The sequence below is a fragment of the Sarcophilus harrisii genome, chromosome 4 (genome assembly GCF_902635505.1).
Source record: "Sarcophilus harrisii chromosome 4, mSarHar1.11, whole genome shotgun sequence".
Classification (NCBI taxonomy): Eukaryota; Metazoa; Chordata; class Mammalia; order Dasyuromorphia; family Dasyuridae; genus Sarcophilus; species Sarcophilus harrisii.
The window spans coordinates 94762128-94785811 of NC_045429.1; the positions used below are offsets into that span (position 1 = coordinate 94762128).

The window sequence follows — 23684 nt, forward strand, 5'->3', positions numbered from 1 at the left end:
CATAGAATGCACCCACAAATCCCTTCACAACAGACTGCAGGTCTAAGGCTAGGCTCTCCTGCCACTAACTAGCTCTACGACCTTGCCTGTCACTTTACATCTCTGAATCTGTTTCCTCATATGAAAAATGGGACTGAAAATGGATGGTGTGAGGAAAAGTGCTTTGTAAGTATAATAGCAGCTTACCTGTGCAGAGCACCATAAGGTTTTTGGAGTGCATCCCTCACCATGATCCTGTGAAGTAGGTAGAATAAATACTATTGTCTCCATTTTACTGATGTTTATAAATTATACAATTTCATAGAAAATGAGTTATTATTATTCTTACCCTTCGAAATTGGCAGGGATAGAAAGGTCATTCAGTTCCATGATCCTCTTTCTCCCCGTCAGTTCCTATTCCCTATTCCCTATCAGAACAGAGTTTTCTCCACCCTGTAGGTCACACGGGTCTGATCTGAAGTCTTTTCTGCTGCTTCCTGCATGTGAGAATTCTGTAGGACTCATTTTCCTCATTTGTAAAAAGAAAATTAATCTTTAAGGACCTGCCAGTTTAAAAATCTTATGTTGCTCTTATACAAACATGCCTTGCAACCTTGGACAGGTCACTTATCCCTCAGTTTCCTTATCTGTAAAATGAAGGGATGGGACTAGAAAATCTCTCGGGTCATTTCCAGGTCACAGGCACAGGGCTATAAAATCACACAGCATCTCAGTTTCTTAACTCTAAGAGAAGAGTGTGAGCCTGGATTCCCCCTCAGCCTTCTGCCCTCTAATTGCTAATTGAGTTTCCAATTTCCCCACAGTCCAATCCTTCTCCCCAGTGTCCCCAATCAGAAGCTGCCAATGCCCCGAGTGGGAGGAGAATAGGGTGACAGTGCCATTGTTTGGAGGAGGGGATCAGGGCTCCTATACCTCGAAGGGATCAGCCACTTTCTCATCCCTTCTGGAAAACTGGGCAGTATCTAACTACCTCAGACAATGGTCACTGACATCACCTATACTGCCATCCACCACCACATCCCCCTCCCCTGTTAGATGGTCTGCCCCATGGCCACAGAATCTTTCTTCAATGAACCCCTTCTGTCCTGCTGGGTCTGCAGGGAGGAGTGTGGAATGGGAGGGCCTAGGGATGGGAGGGGTACAGAGCTGAGTAGGAGGAGGGTATGTGATGTAAGGGGGTAGGTCCCTCTCTTTTTAGTAATAGCTCTAGGAAGCTCTCTGCAAACCACCCCTAGCAGGTTTTATTGACTGATGCTGGGATGGCTGTTGCCACGGCAGCAAGTGCTCCCACTGCAGTGGAGGATGGTGGGATACTCAGGGGATGTGAAAGGAATATAAAAAGAGCCAGAGAAGGGAGAGGTCGCTTTAGGGAGTGTCTGAAAGTTCCAAGATGCTGAGATGAATATTTAAAGGAGCAGCACTGTGAGACTGTCAAAGTCCTTCCAGAATTTCTGGCTAGTACCAGTAGAGACACAAAGAACAGACAAATGGATCAGGATTGAACAAATAAGTAAAATGGATATTCAAGGCATATCTCAGCTGGCAGGTGTCTTCATTGTTTAAGGAATAAGTCCAGGGATGAGGCAGAGTGGAAGATGATGGCCTCTTAATTAGTTCAGGAGGATTTCTTGGAGGAATTTGGATTTGAGGAGTTGTTAAGATGAAGGAAGAGAAAGGCTTGGGAATAGGATATAACTTGGGAGAAGGCTCAGAGGGATAAAGAGGGATAGAAGAAGTTAAAGAGCAAAGGGCATAGGGGGTGAGTTGAAGAGAGTAGAAGGAAGGAGAGAATAAAGGAGAAAAAAAGAGAGGAAGGGAAGGGAGGAGAGGAGAAAGGAGGGAAGAAAAGAGAAGGGGATTAGAGAGGAGGAAAAGGAAAAGAGGGGAAGAGAGAAGAGGTGAAAAGAGGAGAGGAGAAGGGAGAAGAGAGAAAGAGACAAGAAAGAAGGAAAGGGAAAGGGAAGAGAAGAAGAGAGGGGAGAGAGAGAAAGAAAGAAAAGAAAGTAGAAAAGAGGAGAAGATATGAGAGAGGAAGAAAGAAGAGAAGAGAAGGGAAAGTAGAAGAGCATAAGAGAGGAAAGGAGAGGAGAAGAGAGAGGAAAGGAGAAGAAGGAGGAGGGAAGGGAAGGGAGAGGAAAAGAAAGGAGGAAAGGGGAAGAGAGGAGAACTGAAAAGAGGAGAGAGGAAGGGGAATGGGAGGGGATAAGAAGGGAAAGGAGAAGAGAGGAAGAAAGAAAGGAAGAAAAGTAGAGGGGAGGTAAAGAGATGAGACAGGAAAGGAGAAGAGAAAGGAGAAGAGCAGAAGAGAGAGGAAAGGAGAAAAAGGAGAGGGGAGGGGAAGGGAGAAAAGGAGAGGGGAAGAGAAAGAAGAGGAAAAGAGAAGAGAGAAAGGAAGGGAAGTAGAGGAAAAGAGAAAAGGGGAGAGAAGGAGAGAGATGGGAATGGAAGGAAATGGGAGGAAAGGAGAAAAGGAAAGGAAAGGGGAATGTATGTGCACGAATGTTTGTGGCAGCCCTTTTTGTAGTGGCTAAAAACTGGAAACTGAATGGATGTCCATCAGTTGGAGAATGGCTGAATAAATTGTGGTATATGAATATTATGGAATATTACTGTTCTGTAAGAAATGACCAACAGGATAATTTCAGAAAGGCCTGGAGAAACTTACACGAACTGATGCTGAGTGAAATGAGCAGGACCAGGAGATCATTATATACTTCAACAACAATACTATATGATGACCAGTTCTGAGGAAAGGGGAATAGAGGAGAGGAAAGGAGAGAAAGGGGGAAAGAGGAGAGAAGAGGAGATAGGAGGAGATGAGAGGGTAAAGGAAGAGAAGGGAGGAAAAGGAGAGGAAAAGGGAAGGGAGGAGAGGGGAAGAGAAGATAGGAAAAGAGTAGAGTCTTGTAATTTGAAGCTGAAGCTCATCTAATCCAACAGCCTCATTTTACAAATGAAGAAAGTGAGAGTCAAGGAGATTAAAAGACTTTCTACCTTCTCCCAGACCATATGTGGCAGATCTAATATTCATAGCCAGGTTCTCTGCCTCTGGATCTATTGCCGGGTCCATTGGGGCACCCAGCCTAAAGTCAGGGCATTCGGCTGACCACCTTCAAGACAGAGGACGCTGGGTTTGATCCGTAAGGAGCCATGAAAAGGCAAGGGGGGCCTCAGTAAGCTGCCCCAGGCATTACTTTCCCAGGAATACAGAGATCGTGACAAAGAGCAGAACCCGCCCCAGTGGCTCCCACTACTGGATTAAAGCCCAGTCTTAATCATTATAGCATTTAGATAGTTTAACATCTTAGTAATGATAACAATAATAACATCTGGCATTTCTATAGTGCTTCAGTGTTTTCAAAGCACTTTAAATTCATTGTTGCAGTTGATCTTCACAACAATCCTGTGAGCTGGGCAGATGTTATCATCTCCAAGATAGAAAGAGCTCCTGGAGTAGTGAGCAGGAGACCTGGGGATCCAATCCTATTTTGTTGGCACCTCACTGTGTGACCCCAGGCAAGTCATGGAACTAACTACTCTGGATCTGAGTCCCAGATCTGCCTGCAAAATGGCTCCATGGTCCCTTTCATCCTCAATAATCTGTGATTCTCTAGATGAAAAAACCCCAAATTGAGTAGCCAAATGATTTTCAGTCTTAAGGTTATCTTCTGACTCTGCCCTCTGCTCCCCAGTCTTATATCCCATTCCAGATGCTTCCTGTCCCCATAGTCACCTCTTCTAACCCCGTTCTTCCACCTCTTCTTTCCCAAAGCTGAAACCTTGACTAGGAAGGGTTTATTTACACAAGAAAAGAGTAAATTCACAAACTGTACAGGAGGTATGAAGAGAATCAGAGTGTGAACAATATTATCTATCAAGGGCCGAATGGAAGGTTCTCAAGCTTCACAAATTGACCCAAGTCTGGCTGGTTTCCCCTGACTTTATTACAAAGCCTCATTGTTTCTAACTGGTTTTCAACTCTGACTCCCAGAGCCTTCTTCATGCTCCCTGCTCCCTTTGGATGCCATTTCCCTCCCCAATAAGGATCTGATGCCTTGATTTCCCCCAGCATGCTCTTTGCCTTTTTAGTCCATTGATACTTTCAAAATTCCAAGTTACCCCACCTCCAATCCACCTCTAGCCAAATATGAAGACATAGTAATATTTGATTTTCCTTGATTGATCCTCCCACACAGAACCTTAGTGGGTCAACAAACATTTATTAAGCAATTACTGACTACATACCAACCACTTTGCTAAGTGATGGGAAAACAAACAAATAAAAAAAAAAAAACAGCAAAAAACATTCCTGCCCTCAAGTAGCTTACACTCTAATAGAGGCGACAATATATAAATAATTAGGTACATACAAGATATACCTAGAGAAGATGAAAGAGAGTCTCAGAAGGAAAGTCATTAGCAGTCAGGGACCAGGAAAGACTTCTTGTAGAAGGTAGGATATGAACTATTACTTAAAGAAAGGTAGGGGAGGTGCAAGGATGAAGAAAGGGAGCTTTCCAAGCATGGAAGAGAGTTAGAGCTAATTGAGAGAAGGAGGTAAGAGAGGGAGTACAATGTTCAAGGAATAGCAAGATATTTGATGTAGGTTGAATCGTAAAGTGTACATAGGGAAGAAGAATACAAGAAGATTAAAAAGGTTTTAAAAAAAGGCTTAGTTATAAAGAGTTTTCAACGGGTAATAACTTTGTATTTGATCTTGGGAGTAATAAGAAGCCACTGCAGTTTGAGTAGAGGGATGACATGGGCAGAAAATCACTTTAGCTGGTGAGTAGACACGCAGAGAAATGCTGAAGACAAAGTGGACAAATAGAAGACTATTTCAAGAGTCCAGGCAAAAGGAAATGAAGCTCTGAACCAGACTGATAGCTATCTCTATGGGGAAAGGGGGATTGGGTGGATAAGAGAGATCAGGTGAAGCTGGAAATGACAAGATTTGGCAACAAGTTGAGTCTGTTGTGTGAGCAAGAGTGAGAGGGGAGGAGCTGGGAATGTCCTTAACAGTAATAGTAAAGTTTGGAAAAGTAAAGGTTTGATGGGGAAGATAACTAGTTCTGTTTTAAAACATGTTGAATTTGAGATGCCTACTGGACAGTCAGCTAGATAGTACAATGGACAGAATCCATCAGACCTGGAGTCAGAAAGAGCTAAATTCAAATGTGACCTCAGACATTTACCAGCTGTGTAACTATTAGCAAGTCACTCTTTGCCTCAGTTTCCTCATCTAAAAAATGGGAATAAGAACAACTCTCTCCCAAGGTTCTTGTGATAACAAGATAACAATTATAAAGCACTTAGCACAGTGCTTGTCTAAAATCCAAATAGTCACATGGGATTATAACTCAGGAAGGAGACTAGGAATGGGTATGTGGATTTAGCTGTGATTCATCTGCATAGAGATGACCATTTAATCCATTATCAAGATTAATAAGTGAGGTAGTAGAGAATGAAAGAAAAAGAGGGTCTAGGACTGAGGATACCCAGAGCTAATCAGCATAAGGTAGATGAAAAACAAGGAAAAGTGAGGGGATTCAGACAGCCAAGAAATGGACCAGGAGGGAGCAAAGTCATGAAAATCTAGAGAGGAAAGAGAATGCCGGAAGAGAAAATGTTCAACAGTGTCAAATGTTATAGTTGCTGGGTACCAGACCTCAATGGCATCACTAGGACATACATCCATGAAAAAAGTTATACAGTCTGGAGTTGTCAGTCTAGGGAACCAAGAGCCTCATCAAGGCTGACCTCTCCATTTTACAAATGAGAAAACCAGTTAGTAGCTTGATCAAGACCACATAGAGATTAAGTGGCAGCAGAGAAAGAACTCTGGGAGATGACTAAAAACCATTACATTGAATTCCCAATCCCTATATTTATGCCCACCTACATTTTTGATTTCCTTCACAAGCTAATTGTACAATATTTCAGAGTCTGATTCTTTTTGTACAGCAAAATAACGGTTTGGTTATGTATACTTATTGTGTATCTAATTTATATTTTAATATATTTAACATCTACTGGTCATCCTGCCATCTGGGGGAGGGGGTGGGGGGTAAGAGGTGAAAAATTGGAACAAGAGGTTTGGCAATTGTTAATGCTGTAAAGTTACCCATGCATATAACCTGTAAATAAAAGGCTATTAAATTAAAAAAAGAGAGAGAGATTAAGTGGCAGGGCTAGGATTTGAAGCCTGTTCATCTGATTCCAAAGACAGTGCCCCTTCCATGATACCACAATGTCTCTCAAGGCAATGACTACCTCAGAAATGGGAAACAATGACTGTATTGAGATGTATTCAAAGTCAGACATATTTGCTAGATGGCTAATACCCCCTAGATCAGAAATGATCCTGGTGTTGGGAACTGACTGAGTGAAGAGAATGAGAGAAAGGGGGAAGGGGGAAGTGCTTGGAGCAGTGGGACACTGTAGTCTAGTTGTTTGGTTCCTCCAGATTATTTCATTTTATACATGTCAGTGAACTCTGTTGAGTTTCCTTCCATCAATGAAGATATGTTTCATATGATTGTATGTGTATAACCTATATCAGATTTCTTGTTGTCTTGGGGAAGAGGGATGGAGAAAAATTTGGAACTCAAAATCTTTTTTTATTATAGCTTTTTATTTACAAGATGTATGCATGGATAATTTTTCAGCATTGACCCTTGCAAAACCTTCTGGAACTCATAATCTTAAAAAAAAAGTGAATATTGAAAACTATCTTTACATGTAATTGGAAAAAATAAAATATTATTGAGATATCTCCCATAATATATGTCCCTTTGGGCATATACATAGCATAAACATAAACATGTGTGTACCTACTGTGTATATAGACATGCATGTGTCTACAAATGCATATATGTGTCTTATCTTCTCCATTAGACCACAAATTATGTTAGGGCAGGAATCCTTTCTCGTGTGCCCACTGCTGCCCAGCAAGTCACTCTAACTTCCTAGTATGCAGAAGACCAATGGGAAACTAATCAGTGATGAGCTAATGAGCCAAGTTCAGTCCACTGGGGAGCCAATATTTTGGAGACAATTTCCCTTCCCTGAGAACGGTTGCAAAACAAAGGTTGGGAACTGAGTCAAACATCCACCCTTATCCCCATTCCCAGCTTTCACAATCATGGAAATAGTCATGTTCAATGTTTCCATTTTGTGCTCTCCTAAATATTAGTGGACCCTTTACCCTTCACATACATGATACTACATCCCTTGTAACACACCCATAAATTCAGAAAGACACACTGTTCCTTCACCAGGACAAAATAGCCAGAGTAAGGAGCTGACCTGGGAGAAAAGAAAAGGGGGGGGGGAAGAGGAGTGGAAAAGAGGACAACTGGGGAGAAATTTAGCATTTGTCCTGGAACTTATTGGAGAAAGGGGTCAGTCTGAATGCATGGAGTCAAGGGAGAGAATGCTGTAGCGTGGAAGAGAGATAAACCCATCTACCTACCCATCCATTGACTTAGATCAAAATCACGACTCCAAAAATATAAAACAAAAGGGAATACAAAGGAAAGGAACAGTTTTAGAGATGATTAACTTCCTCACCCTCTCCTGAGATTGCCCACTTCAAAGAAATCATTCCACATCAATCCAGTATCACAGAACCTCACATCAGCAGAAACCTCAGAGGCTCTTGAGTCCAACACAAGAACAAGAATCCCTTCTTCCTCTTGAATCTTCATTCATGAGAAATGACTATCCAGTCTTTGCCAGAAGACCTTCAACATGGGAGTGGAGGGAAGATCCACCACCTCTGTAGGAAGCCCGTTCCATTTTTTAACAGCAATATTTTCATTACATTAAACCTAAAATTGCCTCTTTGTGAATTCCACCCTTTTCTCCTAGCTTTGTCTTGTGGGGCCAAGCAGAGTAAATGTAACCCCTCCTCCATGTGTTTTCTATAAATACTTGAAGATAGCTATCATGTCCTCTAAGTCGACTTCTCTCCAAATTAAACATCCCGATACCTTCAATCAACCCATGTTATGACCTCAAGAGCGTTCACCATCCTAGTAATCATGTTCTAGAATAGATACTCTCCAATTCACCACTGCTCTTCATGAACATGGTGCCCAGAATTGAAGAGAATGCCTCAGCTGTGGTCTGACCACAACAGTCACAGAAAACAAAAACCCAGAAGAAGAGACCTGAGTAAATCTGCCATTTACTAATCACTCAACCTTATTCATTCAGTCCATTCAGTCAATCTCTTTGGGCCTTGATTTCCTCATCTATAAAATAAAGTAATTAGATTTATTGATTTCTCAGGTATCTTTCATCTTTAACACTCTAGCACTATGATGCCCTTGGTGTGGTGATGAGTGTTTAGCACTTAGGTTCTGTAGTTCTATAATATGTTGGTAACTGTTTAACACTCAGATTCTGTAATTCCTTTGATGCCCTTTGTGCTGGTGAATGTTTAATTCTCAGATTCTTTAATTCTTTGATGAACTTTATCTCATTGTGCTACTAAACATTTAACACTCAGATTCTGTAATTCTATAATGCCCTTTGCAACAGCATCAACTCTCTGAAATAAAAAATATCCATGATATACTTTTAAATTTAATATATATTATTAATATTTTCTCCATCACTTTATTAAGTCTAGACAATCAACAGAGCAATAAGCTAGGCCCCAATATGTAGCATTTGACAATTTCTAAGATATTAATGCTCACCCTGAAAATTTAACAATTGGGGGGGAGCTGATCCCAACATATGTGAATCTTCCTCACAACTTTGTGTCACTTAAGATAGAAGGAATCATGAGAACATTTTTTACTAATTTAAGGATAGGGTCACAAAAATGAAATAATAATTTACATTTATATGGTTTTTTCCCTCACAACAAACCTATGAAGTATCATCAACCTTATTTTATCCAGATGAGGAAACTGAGACTTTGTCTTTGACCCCTTCCTCCCCTCCTTTCCAACAGTCAATCCCCAAAAGCTGCCCTTTCCTCACCACATCATCAGCTCTGTCCTATCTCACTCTGATCCTGTCTTTCCACTCCCTTGTAATTTGCTTTCCCTACTTCTTATGTGTGGAGCCAAGTAGGAAAATGAGTAACACCCAGGCACACTAGAGTTTTCTATTTCCTTATAGCACTTCCATTCACCCATTTTTATGGTTAATACTTGAGATAGTATTCAAGATGATGAGCTTAGATTCAGCATCTTGGATTTTGAAGTCTTGGTGTTTTCACACATGAACATGTTAGAGAGAGATAGCTCCCACATGAAATCTGAATCCTTGGTCTGACCTTCTCTAGGGCCAGGCTTTAGGATGTCCTAGCCATCTACTAAGCCCATTCAATAAACTTGACATTCTTTACCTGGAAATCTTGTTTCTTCTTAGCCCCCCACATTCACACAGCATCATGAAACAGAGAGAGAGTCAGAATAATTGGAGTCTAAGGACCTGGGTTCAAATCCCAATTCTGTATCTGATTCTCCCATGTGACCACTCCTTAGTTTAAGGACAAATCTATGTTGAGATCATGGGCTATAGCTGAAGATGTTCTTCAAGGTTCTGTCCCGGACCCTCTTCTCTTCTCTCTCCATAACGCTTCACTTAGTGACTTCATCAGCTCTCATGAATATAATTACCATCTGTATTAACAATGCTCAAATCTACATTCTGCCCTAATCTCTCTGCTGACCTCTAATCTCACATCTCCAGCTGCTGGAGATACAGCAGACATTTTTGACTCAATGTGTGCAAAACGAAATTCATTAACTTTTCCCCTAAATCCTACCAACCTCCCACCTTCCCTATAACTATAGAGGGTAACACATCTTCCCTGGTTCTCCAGGCTGGAAACTTGGGAGTCAGCTTTAATACCAGCACCTCATTATTTTGCATCCCTCATATCCAATCTCTTGACAAGGTCTGTTCAATTTACCTTAGAAGAATCTTTCAAATACTCACCCTTTTCTCCTCTGACTCTGCCCTCACCCTGCTACGGGCCCTCATTATCTCACTCCTAGACTAGTGCAATAGGCTCCTAGCAGCTAGGTGGAGTAATGGAATGACAGACTTGGAGTAAGAAAGATCTTCTCAAGTTCATATACAACTTCAGATATTTCCTAGCTGTGTGATCCTGGGCAAGTCACTTAATCCTGTTTGCCTCAGTTTCCTCATTTCTAAGATGAAACCACTCCAATATCTTTGTCAAGAAAACCCCAAATGAGATTACCAAGAGTCAGACATGATTGAAAAACAATAACAAAATTGCTTGTGAGTCTGCATGCTTCAAGCCTCTTCCCACTCCAATCCATGCTCCATTAAGCCACCAAAATGATTTTCCTCAAAGGCAGTTGTAACCTCATCATCCCCCTATTCAGTAAATAATGGCTTCCCATTGGCTAGGGGATCAAATGAGGAATCCTTTGTTTGATGTTTCATAGTGTAGTCCCCTTTTACCTCTCCAGTGTTCTTATATCTTACTCTTTATTACTTACTCTTCAATCCAGGCTTTCTTACTATTCTATAAAAAAGACAGCCCTTCTCTTGGTTCCAGGTATTTCTCTGACCGAACCCCATGCCTGGAATGCTCTCTTTCCTTGTCGCTGCCTGATGGCTTCCTTCAAGTCCCAACCAAATTCTCATCTTCTATAGGAAATCTTTTTCAACACATCTTAATTCTAGTGCCCTCCCTTTTAATTTTTTCCCATTTATCTTCTATTTAATTTGTTTGCACATTTTGTTTGCTTGAAGTTTCCCCCATTTAATTGTGAACATCTTGAGGGCAGAGGCTATCTGTTGCCCCTTTTTGTATCCTTACCATGTAGCAGGTGCTTAATAAATGTTTATTAACTAATGGACAGACTAAAAGCTTTGGCCAAGTGACTGCCTCTGAGCTTCATTTTCTTCATCTTTAAAATGTGGCATTGAAAACTTCCTTCCAGCTCCAAATCTTTATGCCTATGAGCTATGAGCTTGGCACTCTCTCCTGTGATGCTTTAACACATGACAAACATGGAACTAAACTGGGCCCTCCCTCCCTGAGCTCATCTCTTGCCAAATCCCAGTCAACCCTTTTTCTGTTCTACTCCCTCAGATACAGCTACATAGTCTGCTTCCAATATCTTTTGCCTACTATTCCCCCTTTAGCTCCAATCTATTGTCCATTGTGCTGTTACATCGATGATAGAACAAGCTACCTCCCTGCACCAGCCATATCCTATACTTCTTCTCCATTATATTGCAACTGAAAGCTATTTTCTCCAAGAAATCTTTTTGATTTATGACTTGCTTGTTCTCCAACCTATCAGTAACCTCTTACTCTCCCTTTCCCTTTCCCCTAGTTTTCTCGAAGATCCAAGGGAAACCCATTCTTACAAAATAATCTTCTAGCTGAATATTTAAAATTCTGATAAAACCATTAGAGTTCTTTTGCTTGGCTCCAAAAGTACAATAGGTTGGAATTACAGAGACAGATTTCAGCTACATGTAAATAAAAACTTCCCAGTCCTTGTACAAATTGGGGGGGGGGGGGTTGCTTTCCTGACTGATAGTGAACTCCTCATCACTCGAGATGTTTATTGGAGGCTGGAAAGCTGTTAAAAGTTTTCCTTTTCAGGTACATATTGAACCAGATAACAACTAAGGTCTCTTTGAACTCTGTGATTCTCAGATGATACAGAGGATCCCAGATTTAGAACTTTGGCTTTTGAGGTCATCTAGGTCAACTCCCTCATTTCAAAGATAAATAAACTGAAGTCCAGAAAGGCTGTGATTTTCTCAGATTTTGTGATATTAGAGAATAGAATCTGAGGACCCAGAGCATAGTGCAGGAAGCAACATAATAAATGTTTATTGAATGACTAACAAGAAAAGAACAGACTTTACAACCACTGTTGGCAAAGCAATGAATCATCTCTTACCACCTCTACCTCTCCAACTCCAATTCTCTTTAGAGCCCTGGTATTCACCCATCCCACAGCTATGGGTGGGAGGAGGGGAATTTCGATTGAGCCTCTTGGTGTGTCTTTAAACATTGCCCTACCTCCCTTTCAGACAAAGAGTTCACACTTGCTTGTTTCTTGGTGCTCCCAATCTTATCTTGCACCGTCTTCCTACACAGCCCCCAAAGTCCAGACTGGTTCACATCTGTGATCTGAACATAAGATGGGCACATTCTTCCTCACCTTATAAGAATAGCTTACATTATTCACAACACCTCTGTGAGATCAGCAGGGCAAGTATTCCAAATCAAGAAATTGAGACCCAATAAAATCAAGTGAATTGCTGAGGATCAACTAAGAAGCATCCAGAGCTTAATTAAAACTGAGAACTTTAGACTCCAGAGCTCTATTGGATGCTGCTTCCCTGAAGACACTCTAGATCTCAACACACATCCCTTCCCCATCTAATTTCCTTGCCTGGGCATTGGGTTCTCCACAATCCACCTGTTCTCATCTCTCACCGCTACCCAATTTCACCACATTTTCCTTGAGGCTGAGAAAGGAAAAGCACTGGACTGAACTACACCTGGGCTGGCTCTCCCTAAGAGCCTTCTTCCCTTCTGGGTAGACATGACGTTCGAGACAAGCCACGTCCAGTAAGAAGCCTAGCTAATAGCAGTTAGCCTGGGAATGAGTCTTGAGGGAATGTGGCAACAACCCCTAGAACTGACCCCAATCTCCTTCTGGCTTTTAGAGGAATCCCCTCCTGGGTTGTGGAGAGAGGAAGGCTAAGAGATAGGAAAAACCATCCTCCTGGTTCTAGAATCCGCTCTCTCACCCTATTGCCCCTGGAGTCTCCTCAACCTACCAGAGCCTGGATCCCATTTTTCACCGCCCCCTCCTTGCCCCCTAGCCGCCCTTCCCCAAGTCTCCCTGCCTCCCTGCAGACAGACTCAGCCAAAATACGGGGCTGGGGGAGGCTGCGTCCCCTGCAGCTCCAGGACACAGCCTCAGCTGGCCTTCCAGTGCCCGCTTCTGTCTCTCGGCAGCTGAACGGTGAGAAAAAATGTTCCGATCCCTTATCGACCACCTCCCAGCTCCTACCCCGCCCCTCGGGCTTCCAGCTCACAGACACCTCCCCCTCCCCGGGCCAGAAATAGATTTCTCTCTTGCTAGCTTGCTCGCTCGCCCTCTCGCGCTCACTCTTACCTCCCTCCCTCTCGTTTTTTTTTTTTTTTTTTTTTTTTTTTTTAAATCCCCTCCCCTCTTCCTCAGCTCCGAGCCCGGGGCATCTCTCCCCTCGGCAGCGGCGGCGGGCAGAGGGAGGGCGCTGGCCCCGGGTGTGAGGGAGCCTGGGGCTGACAGCGCACGGAGCAGCGGCAGCTGGGAGAGCCAGGCTTGAAAAGCCCAGTCTCCGCGGTGTGCCTGCCTGCTGCAGCAGCGAGCTCTGAGTGGCTGAAGGGTTGGGCATCTCTTCCATCCATCTTTTTATTTATTTTGTATTTTTGTTTCTCCCCACTCCACCCCGTCTCTTGTCTACCCTTTCTCATTTTCTCCCGCTTTCTTTTCTTTCCCCCCGTTTTTCTTTCCTCCCTTTTTTTCCTGTTCTTCCTCCTCCTCCTCTACATCCCCCCTTCGCTCGTCTCCGTTCCTCCTTTTCTTTTTCTTCTTTCCTTTCCTCCTCCTCCTCTCGCCTCTCCTCGGCGCCCCTTGGTTCTGTCCCTCCCTCCTCTCTCTTCTCCCCTCTTTCTCTTCTTATTCCCCTTCCTTCTATTCCTCCTCCTCTTCTCCCTTCGTGATTCCAGACGCCCGAATCTTCAATGCGTTCCTGGCGGGCAGGATGCTGGGCACCTCCCTCAAGAGCCTGCAACCCGATGTGGAACTGAGCGGCGGCGAGGGCTCCGAAGATCTCAAGGGCTTCGGCAAGAAGGCGGGCGAGGGCAAGAGCATGATGCCCAAGCGGGCCAAGCCCCCCGGCGGCGGGGTGGCCAAGACCAGCGCCGGGGAACTGAAGGTCTTCAAGTCCGGCAGCGTGGACAGCCGGCCCCCGCCGCCGGCTTCCAACCTCCGCAAGCAGAAGTCCCTCACCAACCTCTCCTTCCTGACGGACTCGGAGAAGAAGATGCAGCTCTACGAGCCCCAGTGGAGCGACGATATGGCCAAGACGCCTAAGGGCTTCAGCAAAGGGGGGCCCAAGGGCCGGGAGGCGCCCCTTATGTCCAAGACCCTCTCCAAATCGGAGCACTCGCTGTTTCAGGCCAAGATGACCTCTGGCGGGGTAGCTAAGCCCCCTTTGGCCCCGCTAGCCCCGGGCCTGGGCAAGCCGAGCCGAATCCCCCGGGGTCCCTACGCTGAGGTGAAGCCCCTCAGCAAGGCCCCTGAGGCGGGTGTCAGTGATGACAGCAAGTCCGACGACGAGCTCCTGTCCAGTAAGGCCAAGGGGCAGAAGGGGACACCGCCACCACCCGCTGGCAAGGGCCAGGAGGAGCGAGCCTTCCTCAAGGTAGATCCTGAGCTTGTAGTGACTGTGCTGGGAGACCTGGAGCAGCTTCTTTTCAGCCAAATGTTGGGTGAGTGCTTTGTCGCCCTCCCTCTCCCAGCCCCTACTGCCTTACTTGTTCCCTGTGCTGAGTTGGGGAGTTGTATCTCGAAGTTTTGGGAAAGGAGGGAGGCTGCAGCCCCCTTCACTCCCCAGGGGTATCCTGGGGTAGATGTAGTTGTGGTGCTTCACCAGGGGTGAGTATATGGGGGCTGCTCCCTATATTCAGTGCTAAGGCTACTGGTGCCGGATGTGCATTGCTGATCTGACATTCCCACCCCCCAAATCTGTAAGATGGGACTGGAGCCTGAGGGGCTCTGGCTTCCCGGAGAAGTGAGATTTGAGGGTTAGAGGAAAAGAACAGTGAGAAGCATACAAGAAAGAGTCTGGAGAGGTGAGACAAGGGAGTGGCTGTGTTTTGGAAGGGGTGGGGGAGATTCCCCACTTCCTCCTGCAGGCATCTAGTGTAAGCTAGTGTAATTTCTAAGGCACTGGGAGTTAGGCTGCGACTCCAAGTGATAAGCTCTGCTTATCAGCTCTCCTCCTCCCATTCCTAGCCCCCTTTTTTTAAGGCAGGAGAAGGGTCCGAGGTTTTCAAGGGAGCCTTTTCCTCCTTTGCCAAGGAGTTTGGCCTTTAAGGAAAACAAGAATGCCGGCATGAAGGAGGGAGTGTGGATGCAGCCCCTATGACTTAGAACAATGCTTTCTTTGGCAAAGGAATATGAGAGATTGGCTCTATTGTTCTCAGAGCCCAAAGTGTCAATTTGGAAAAACCCAAAGCACTTGGTTTAGAGGGTGAGGGGGTCAAGGGGATCCAATTTTTGCAGAATGGGAGTCAGGAATGGAAATTTGGGGGTCAGGGGAGTATGGCAAAGCACCCCATATGGAAGAAGGGTAAATGAGGCCTGGATATGAGAGGATGCTGCAACTAGAAGGAGGAGCAGCAAGGCAGGCTCTTGGAGGTCAGATCTTCCTTCCATTGCAGAGAGACTTATCTTGGTACTGGGTGCCAATTGCCTTAGGGTGGGGGACTGGGGGGAAGACAAGGGGCGTGCCCACACTTCTGCGTAAAGGGGAAGGACTAAGCATGGGCTGCTAAATGAGTGACAGGGATACAGCAGGAATTGGGAGGGGATTCTGGCTGGAGAAGGGGAATTTGGATTCTCCCCACCCCCTTGCAGATCCTTAAGGTAATCCACTTGACCTCTCAGTCAGAGAATCACCTGCCCAGAGGGAAGGAGGGGGATTCTGTGACTTCTGGGTATCCCCTCAGGAGTCTTGTAAGTAAGAGGGTAGCTAAGAAAAAGGAGGGAGACTATTAGAGATAGACAAGAGCTGCCCTGTTCCTTTCTGACCTTTCCACCTGCTGCTTACCACATTCATATTAAGGAAAGACAAGGACTGCTTATACCTTGAGTCCTAATCAAGAAGATTCAGAGAAGGTACTGGGCAAGGATGTCTACACAACAGTGTCAAGGAAAAGTGGTTATCTGCCCTTTCTGCCCATCTGCAGGTGCCAAAAGAAATTAAGGGAGAGAACCATAGCCGGCATTATTGAGAACTATTAAATAATTGGTGAGGTGAACTAGCCCTTCCTCACTCACCCCTATTATTAGTTAATGTGGTGACTCAACCTATCTAGCCTCAGATCTATATTCTCCCCCACCCCCAAAAAAAAATGTGCATGAGGGCAGGTCTTCAGGATACCTCCCATCTCCCACTGCCAGAACTGAAGCCCATTCAATTTTTATGATGGGAGAAGGCAATTGGTAATAGCACTCAAAAATGGATTGAGCTTGGGAAGATGCCTAGAAATAAGAGGGAGAGGTAGAAAAAGTACACCTGTTTGTCTCCATAATACTTTTAGGTGATCAGAGCATTTGTAAATATATCACCTCATGCATTTCTCATAATAACCCAGTGAGGTACAGAAGGAAGGAATATATCCTTTGTTCTCCTTTTTCCAAACTGATAGACAGGGGTTAAGTGATGCCCACGATCCCCCAGCAGAGCCAAGAGAGCCCAGATCTGCCTCCTGCTCTAGCATTCCTTCCAGGCCACATTTTGGAAGGCATGAAAAGGAAACCTACAAAGACAAAGGTGGTTGGGGCAGGAAAGCTTAGATTTGCCCAAACAACACCTACCTCTCTGCACTCCCTAGGGCAGAGGGGGATATGCTGAATTTGTTCAGAGGGAATTGTCCTTCCCCCAGAGAAGAACTGTAGCCCACCCTAACTTTGTCTTAGGCTCAGCATAGGTGTGTTACCATTTACTAGAGGTGGATATTGATTTTCCCATTTGCTAATACTCATCCACCCCCAAATTACTTTGAATATATTTTATATTTATTTAGCTGTGTACATGTTGTTTTCTCCCATATCAGCTCCTTGAGTTTAGGGAGCATATCATCCTTGCCTTTGCATGGACAGTACCCAGCACATAGTAAGAAATGAATGAATGAGTGGTTGAATGATTAAATGAATGAGTGAAGAGAAGAAAAGTGATCATTTATTGTTCCCAATCAGAATAAGGGAATATTCTGTCAGCAAGCAAAGGAATAACTGCAAGGTAATGCCAAGCTCTGAAACTGAGACAGAAGAAGGAGTTTCTGGGTACGGGAAGCCAATGTCCCCAAAGCAGTGTTTTGTGTCCTGCTTTGTAGTGGGAGGAAGAAAAGGAGAGATTGCAGGGTATCATTAGGGGTCAGCTGTCCCATGAAGGTACTTCCTTCATGGAAGGTTTAAAATAGAAGCCCCACTGAAGAGCCTTTTGAGGCTAGGGGAGAAGTTTGGGGTTCAGAGTCCAGTGCTTTTGAAGTTGGTTATTATTTTCCTCATCTTAAAAAGCCAAGTTTGAGTTCCCAAGCTAAGAATCTGACAGCAGCCAAGTAATAAGGTCTGGAGTGGGTTAGTAGGACGGCAAGCACCAAGTGAGAGGCTTTCTGGAATGAAAGGGAAAAGTGGGGCTGAAATCTGATCACTCTCTTCCCAGGAATCAGCTGGGGCCCAGATGCATGGAGGATTACTCCCTCAGTCACCTTGAAATCAGCCAAATTGTTAGTGATCCAGCACTGGGGAAAATCCTGGGAAATTTGAAGTTGGAAAGGGAATAAAGAGACATATCCCACCCCAACAGGATAATGGACTCATGAGATTTTGTGGGGGCAATTTGGCCCCAAGGAAGAGACTGGGGGCACTGAGGCCTGCCCTCAGACAAGGCCAAAGACAGAATCCCCTATGTCAACATACTATGTGACGTAGCTTAGTTATCTGTAAATGAGGAACAGTCCCTTCCATCTCTCTCTCCTCCCTTCCTCACAGAAAAATACCCCAAACTCTCTAGAAAGAGAAAGAGGAGACATATATTGACTATTAATAAATGATGGTTAAATATTAATGATGTTGATAGTATGAGTCATAATATTTTTTCTCCCTTAAGGTTTCTCCCTTAAGGGCCAAAACAAGTTCACTAAACATTCCACCTTCAGGCAAATTCAGTAAATGTGAAAGCTGAGGCTGACTCAAGTTCGAGTGTAGACATCCAGAGTGTAGATCCAGACCTCTTCCCTCACAAGAAGGATCTTATGGGCTTAGGGTTGCCGTAGCAACATCTTTGTGGTCAGGAGCCCAGATCAAAATCCAATGAAAAAGGATGGTCATGTCTCTATTTTTGAAGAACATGTTCTAAATTCTTTGAAAAGTCATTTTCATTTTGCATACCAGGGAAATTTTGCTTTGAGATGTCCTAGGTCAATAAAAGGAGAAAGAACTTCAGAAAGGTTAATTTTATTGTTTTTTTTTTTTTAATCCTTGAGAACAGGGACTAATTTGTTGTTGTTTTTTTTTTAAATTAGGATTCATGAAGAGAAGGGATTGTTTTGTCTTTCTTTGTATCCCCAGAGCTTAGCAAAGTACTTGGCACATAGTGAGTACTTAATAAATGTTATTGATGACATTTATCCAACCAGCAGTGTGGCCTAGTGAAGAGAGAGCTGGACTCAGATCCAGGATGTCATAGGTTCAAGTACTGCTTCAAATGCACTGTGTGACCCTGAGCACATCACTTACCATCTCAATGTTCTAGGCAACATGGGTAGCAAGAAGCAAAGTCAGGATTTGATCCCAGTGCTTCCTAATTCCAGTAACACATTTTTTCCACTGAGCCACTCTGCCTTGCCTCTTAGCCCTATGAAGAAAATGAGGCAAACAAAATGAGTAATTTGAATAACTTAATTTGGTAGATGATGACTCTCAGACTCAGGAGTCTTAGATGAACTCAGTTCTACCTTTGTCATGCTTGTAAGTGAAGCTACCTTTGATTTGTCTGGTGGGTTGGAGAACTACATGGAAAAGATTTGCTGTCCTGAGATTTGCTGTGTGACCTTGAACAAATCTCTTTCTCTAGCTCCCTATGGCTAATGGAAGAGGTATGGAGAGGTTTAATGGTAGCCTAGTAATAATAACTTCCATTGTGATAATCCTTTAAGGTTTATTAAGCATGAAGTTCTTAAAAGTTATTCAAAAGAAGCAATTTTTTTTTTAAAGAAAATTGATGTTACTCAGACTCCTACCTTAGGGTTAATGCTGAGAGATATGTTTCTTGTGATTAGCTAATTATAGCTTTTATCCTCTCCAAAGCCCTGCATTCATATTGCTCAGGCTGACTGTGGACAGGATGTCCTTTACCTGATTCATCCCTTTGGTCAACATTGTGCCTAGAGGAGCTAAAGGGAGAGATTGTCCTCCCTCCAGGCTAGCCTAGTTCTTTATTGCTGCTATGGTTTTTATATTATTTGGAGAGAAATTCTTAAGATTATAGGATTTAGAATTGGAAAGAAAATAGGCTCAGAGAGGTTAAGGGACTTGCTAATGATCACATAGGTAATAAGTAACAGGGCCCAGATTGGATCCCAAGACTTCTTATTTTAAATCCATATTCTATACCATGAGTATCCTAGTATTGGATTTTGCATATATATGTATTTATTTGGTAGGTACACAATGATTATTTTTAGAATAAATGAACAAACAGGCCCTTCTCTTTAGAGAAGATAGAGGTGAGAAGCAGAAGCACTTAGAACTTCTGCACTTCACAAAGTTTTACATAGATGAGGGAAGAGTGTTGAGGAAGGTGGTGAGAGGAGAGACAGAACATTTCCTCTGCAGTATAAACAGGCTTTGGGAAATGCCCTTCATGAGTCCTTGATATTATAGGACTAACCCAGTTTTTAAACTCTGGGCCCTAAAATTGGTTAAAGAGGTGACTGAATTGAGTTACTGGTCACCATAGCAGGGCTGATCACTGACCACTTACTCCAAGTTAGGGGTGGGGCTGCGTTTTGGAAAGGTTCTCCATTCTCCTTGGTACTTCATCCCTTAGAAGGAAAGGGCAATAGAGATAGACCTGCCTCTCCCCCCCAAAAAAAATGCTATTTTGGGCCCTAGCAGCATGAATCCGGGCTCCATGCCAGCCTGGCATTCAAAAAAACAGAGACCTCCTGCAGTAAATCCCCCCCCTCAACCACTCCTTTTCAGCTCACGTGGAAATCCTCTGCCAGATACTTTTATTTCTTTCCCAATGCCTCAAACACAAACTGACCCTCCCAAACACACCCATTTCTACTGGCTTCAGGATATAATGATTTCTTGGGGGGGGGGAGAGTTAAAGGACTAGAATCAGACTGAAAATAGCTTTAATTTTTTTCTAATCTGGGTATGGCCCTAAGGGTCTGGGCTGCTACTCTCATCAGCCTCCTGATTCCTCTACCACTGCAGCATACTGCAGTACTTTCTCAGCTAGAGCTGAGGAGGGAGAGGCATTTTTACACACACACACACACAAACATACACACACACACACACACACACACACACACACCACATCTCCTCCTGCTTGTCCTTGGAATTTCATAGAATCCTATTCACCTAGACCATCTCCTCCTTCCCCACCCCCAGTCTCACCATCCCTAACAAGTGGCTACCCATATCATTGGAGGACAGCTTTAATTGTTAGAAAGTTCTTCCTTATATTGTGTTAAAATTTGTTTCATTGCAATTCCCACCCACCAGTTCCAATTCTGCTCCCTGGAGCCACAGAAAACACAGATGACAGTCCTCAAAACATATCAAGAGAACTATTAAAAGCAGAAAGGGACCTTAGAGATGACCTAATCCAAACTCCCTTTCCCCCATTTTATAGCTGTGTTAACTGAGAGTCAGAGAGATTAAATGATCTGTCAAATGTCACATCAGTGATAGGTAGCAGATGGGATTGGAACTCATGCCCTTTCTTTTCCCTGCCCCTCGTGCCTTTCTGATCAGGACCCCATTATTTTTTCATTTGTGTTTTCCTTTGGAAATGAACCCATCATTTTCCCACCTGCAGATCTTGATTCATCCCCGGAGAACCTAGACTAGCCCTGGGAGAAGCAATGACAATTCCTGATTCTTAGTAATCCTGGTGAAAAAAGAATCATTCACGTTCTGGACTTTTGTCTGTCCTAGCTTGTCCCCAAAGTGACTCAGCTCCTGCCTGCTAGGGACCCAGCCCAGCCCAACTGAGCTTCCCCCCACCTCCTTTCCAGGCATGTCCTTTTGCCTCCAGACAGAGAAAGAGAGAATGTGAGCGAGAGAAAGAGAGGGGGGGATTAAAGGAGGGAAAGAGCAAGGGAAGGGGAAATAGATGCCACATGTTTCTCATTTGCTCTGGCTGACCTCCCCCCTCAACCCCCCAACACCCTGTTTGGATTACCCAGGCGTGTTTGATGTCCTGAGTCTATAGCCTTCCCTCTCCCTCACAGGAAGGACCAGGGGGCCTGGTTCAGGCTTTGTGGGCTGGCTCAGGTTGGAGCCCCCAGCTGGAGTTTGAGGCTGACCCTAGAAACTGAAGCCAGCCCCACCCCCACTTCTCCAGCGCAGCTGCTTCTGGGGTTGGGGCCTCCTGCCAAAAGGGAGAAGACCAGGGACCCCTAAGTTCTCTTTTAGCTCATTCATCCAAGCAGACCTGAATTTCACTATGGAGCAGCAGGAATGGAGGTTCATGCTGGGAAAATGCCTAGAGCGATGTTTGTATCTCCCTGCTGGGGACCTCATTTCTACTAACATAGATGAGTCAGGGGCAGGGCTATATGCTAAGGATGTGGCTGCCACAGTTACAGAAATGATCTCTGTATACCATTGGGCTGTGGGGATGTGGAGAGAGAGAAGTGTTTTAGTTGGCCAAAGAGAAAGGAGAAGCAACTTTAGTCCTGGAGCTGGAGACTTTAAAATATGCCTAGATGGCTTCTTTGAAGGCGATTCACAAGGAGGGAGCAGCACAATACAAAGGAATAGCGCTGGCTCTGAATTCAGAGGCCCTACATTCAAATTCTGGTATGATCTTAGGCAAGTCATTAAACTCATTGGGCTTACAATCTAAAATGGCTGAACCAAGCAACCAAGAACCAAGCAACTCCAGCTTGGTTCCTGTCCCTCTGGAATCTATTTTAAACATTTCATTTCAGGGCCACTGGAGTTGCAGGGTTCTTGGCAGCACTTTCTGATGGTTGTAAGGGAGAAGAGGAAGGTGGCCAAGCATCCCTCACCACTTCTCACAGATCCAACATCCAAAGACCTGAAGATGGTGGGGTAGATAAAGAATAGAGATTATTTCCTTAGATGGCACCCCATAGAGTGAAAGTCTATCCAAAGCACCTGGCCATTTCTGTAAGAGCCAAGTATTGCCATGGGTCCAGATCATCCATGGCAAGGGAAGGAGGTATGGGAATGCCATGAAAATGAAGGATCCTGGGTAAATTATGCAAGCAATTAGCCATGTGACATTTTCTGTTTTAAAAATGAAAAATGAGGGGGTTGGACCCTTCATCTCTAGATCTATGATGTCATGGCCATCTAGTCCAATCCCCTCCTTTTCCAAATGAAAAAACTGAGGGTTCAAAGATTAAATAGCTTGCCCAGGATGTGCATTTTACTCTTTTGGGAAGATGGGTAATACAGATAGAAGCCTATGGGTAATTGTGGTTAGAACTAATGGGAGAGAGAAGGGAATAGAGAGCTGCCCAGGCTCTGGAACAACTAGAAAGTCTTGGAGGGTGAAGCTCTTACTCTCAGGCTTCTTTTGCTGTAGGTTTAGCTCTGGCTGTAGAGAGCCCCAGGCCACTGCTGCCAGGCCCACTGGTGTACAGCTAGTTTGACATGAAGCTTTTCGTCCAGCCAAACTTTAGGGAAGCTGCCAGGGGCCTCCAGCAACTCCAGCTTGGTTCCTGTCCCTCTGGAATCTATTTTAAACATCTCAATGATACATTTCAGGGCCACTGGAGTTGCAGGGTTCTTGGCAGCACTTTCTGATGGTTGTAAGGGAGAAGAGGAAGGTGGCCAAGCATCCTTCACCGCTTCTCACAGATCCAGCATCCAAAGAGCTGAAGATCGTGGGGTAGATAAAGAATAGAGATTATTTCCTTAGATGGCACTCCCATAGACTGAAAGTCTATCCAAAGCACCTGGCCATTGCTGTAAGAGCCAAGTATTGCCATGGGTCCAGATCATCTGTGTCCATGGCAAGGGAAGGAGGTATGGGGATGCCATAAAAGTGAAGGATCCCGGGTAAATTATGCTAGGAATTAGCCACGTGGCAGATGGCTGAAAGGTGAGTCCCAAAAGGCAAGTGTGGTTCTGTAGTGTGTATACAAAGACCATATCTGACTGCTTTGATGGCTGTGTGCTCACACCCATCTTGCACATATGCTTTTGTATCTGCGTGGGCCCGCCTTGGGTTTGCATGCCTGTGGTTTGCATGCATGTGTCTGGGTCTCTTTGTGTGGACTGCATATGTTTGTGTTTATGATGACAGGGCTGGACAGATTTAAGAATCTGATATAATAGTAGCTCAAATAAGTTATGAAACAATAATAGTATTTTTATGAAGCTTTGTGGTTTTCAAAGAATCTTTTGCCCATCTCCTCTTTTGATGTTTATAACAGTCCTGTGAAGTGAGTGGTTTAAGAACTGTTGCCCCCATTTTATAGATGAGGAAATTAAGGCTCAGAGAGTTAAAGTGGCCACATGCACAACGCTAGTGAGTAACAGAACTGAGATGGGCTAAGTTCCCCAACATTGAGGCCCACACAAATTTTCTGGAGGTTCCATCTGCTATGGCCCCATTCCTAGAAAGATGCAGTATTTGTCAGTTATTACTCAGGCCCTAGG

At 44.2% G+C, this 23684-nt stretch overlaps 1 protein-coding gene across 7 annotated transcripts in view; it reads left to right on the forward strand.

Moving 5' to 3' along the window:
* The window catches only part of NAV1 (neuron navigator 1), a 352671-nt gene that overhangs the window by 148132 nt on the left and 180855 nt on the right, over positions 1–23684 (forward strand). For all 7 annotated transcript variants that reach the window (XM_023501863.2, XM_023501861.2, XM_023501860.2 and 4 more), the window contains one exon: positions 13748–14512. In XM_023501863.2, the coding sequence (XP_023357631.1) occupies positions 13748–14512 (765 nt within the window). The remainder of the gene's footprint in view (positions 1–13747; positions 14513–23684) is intronic.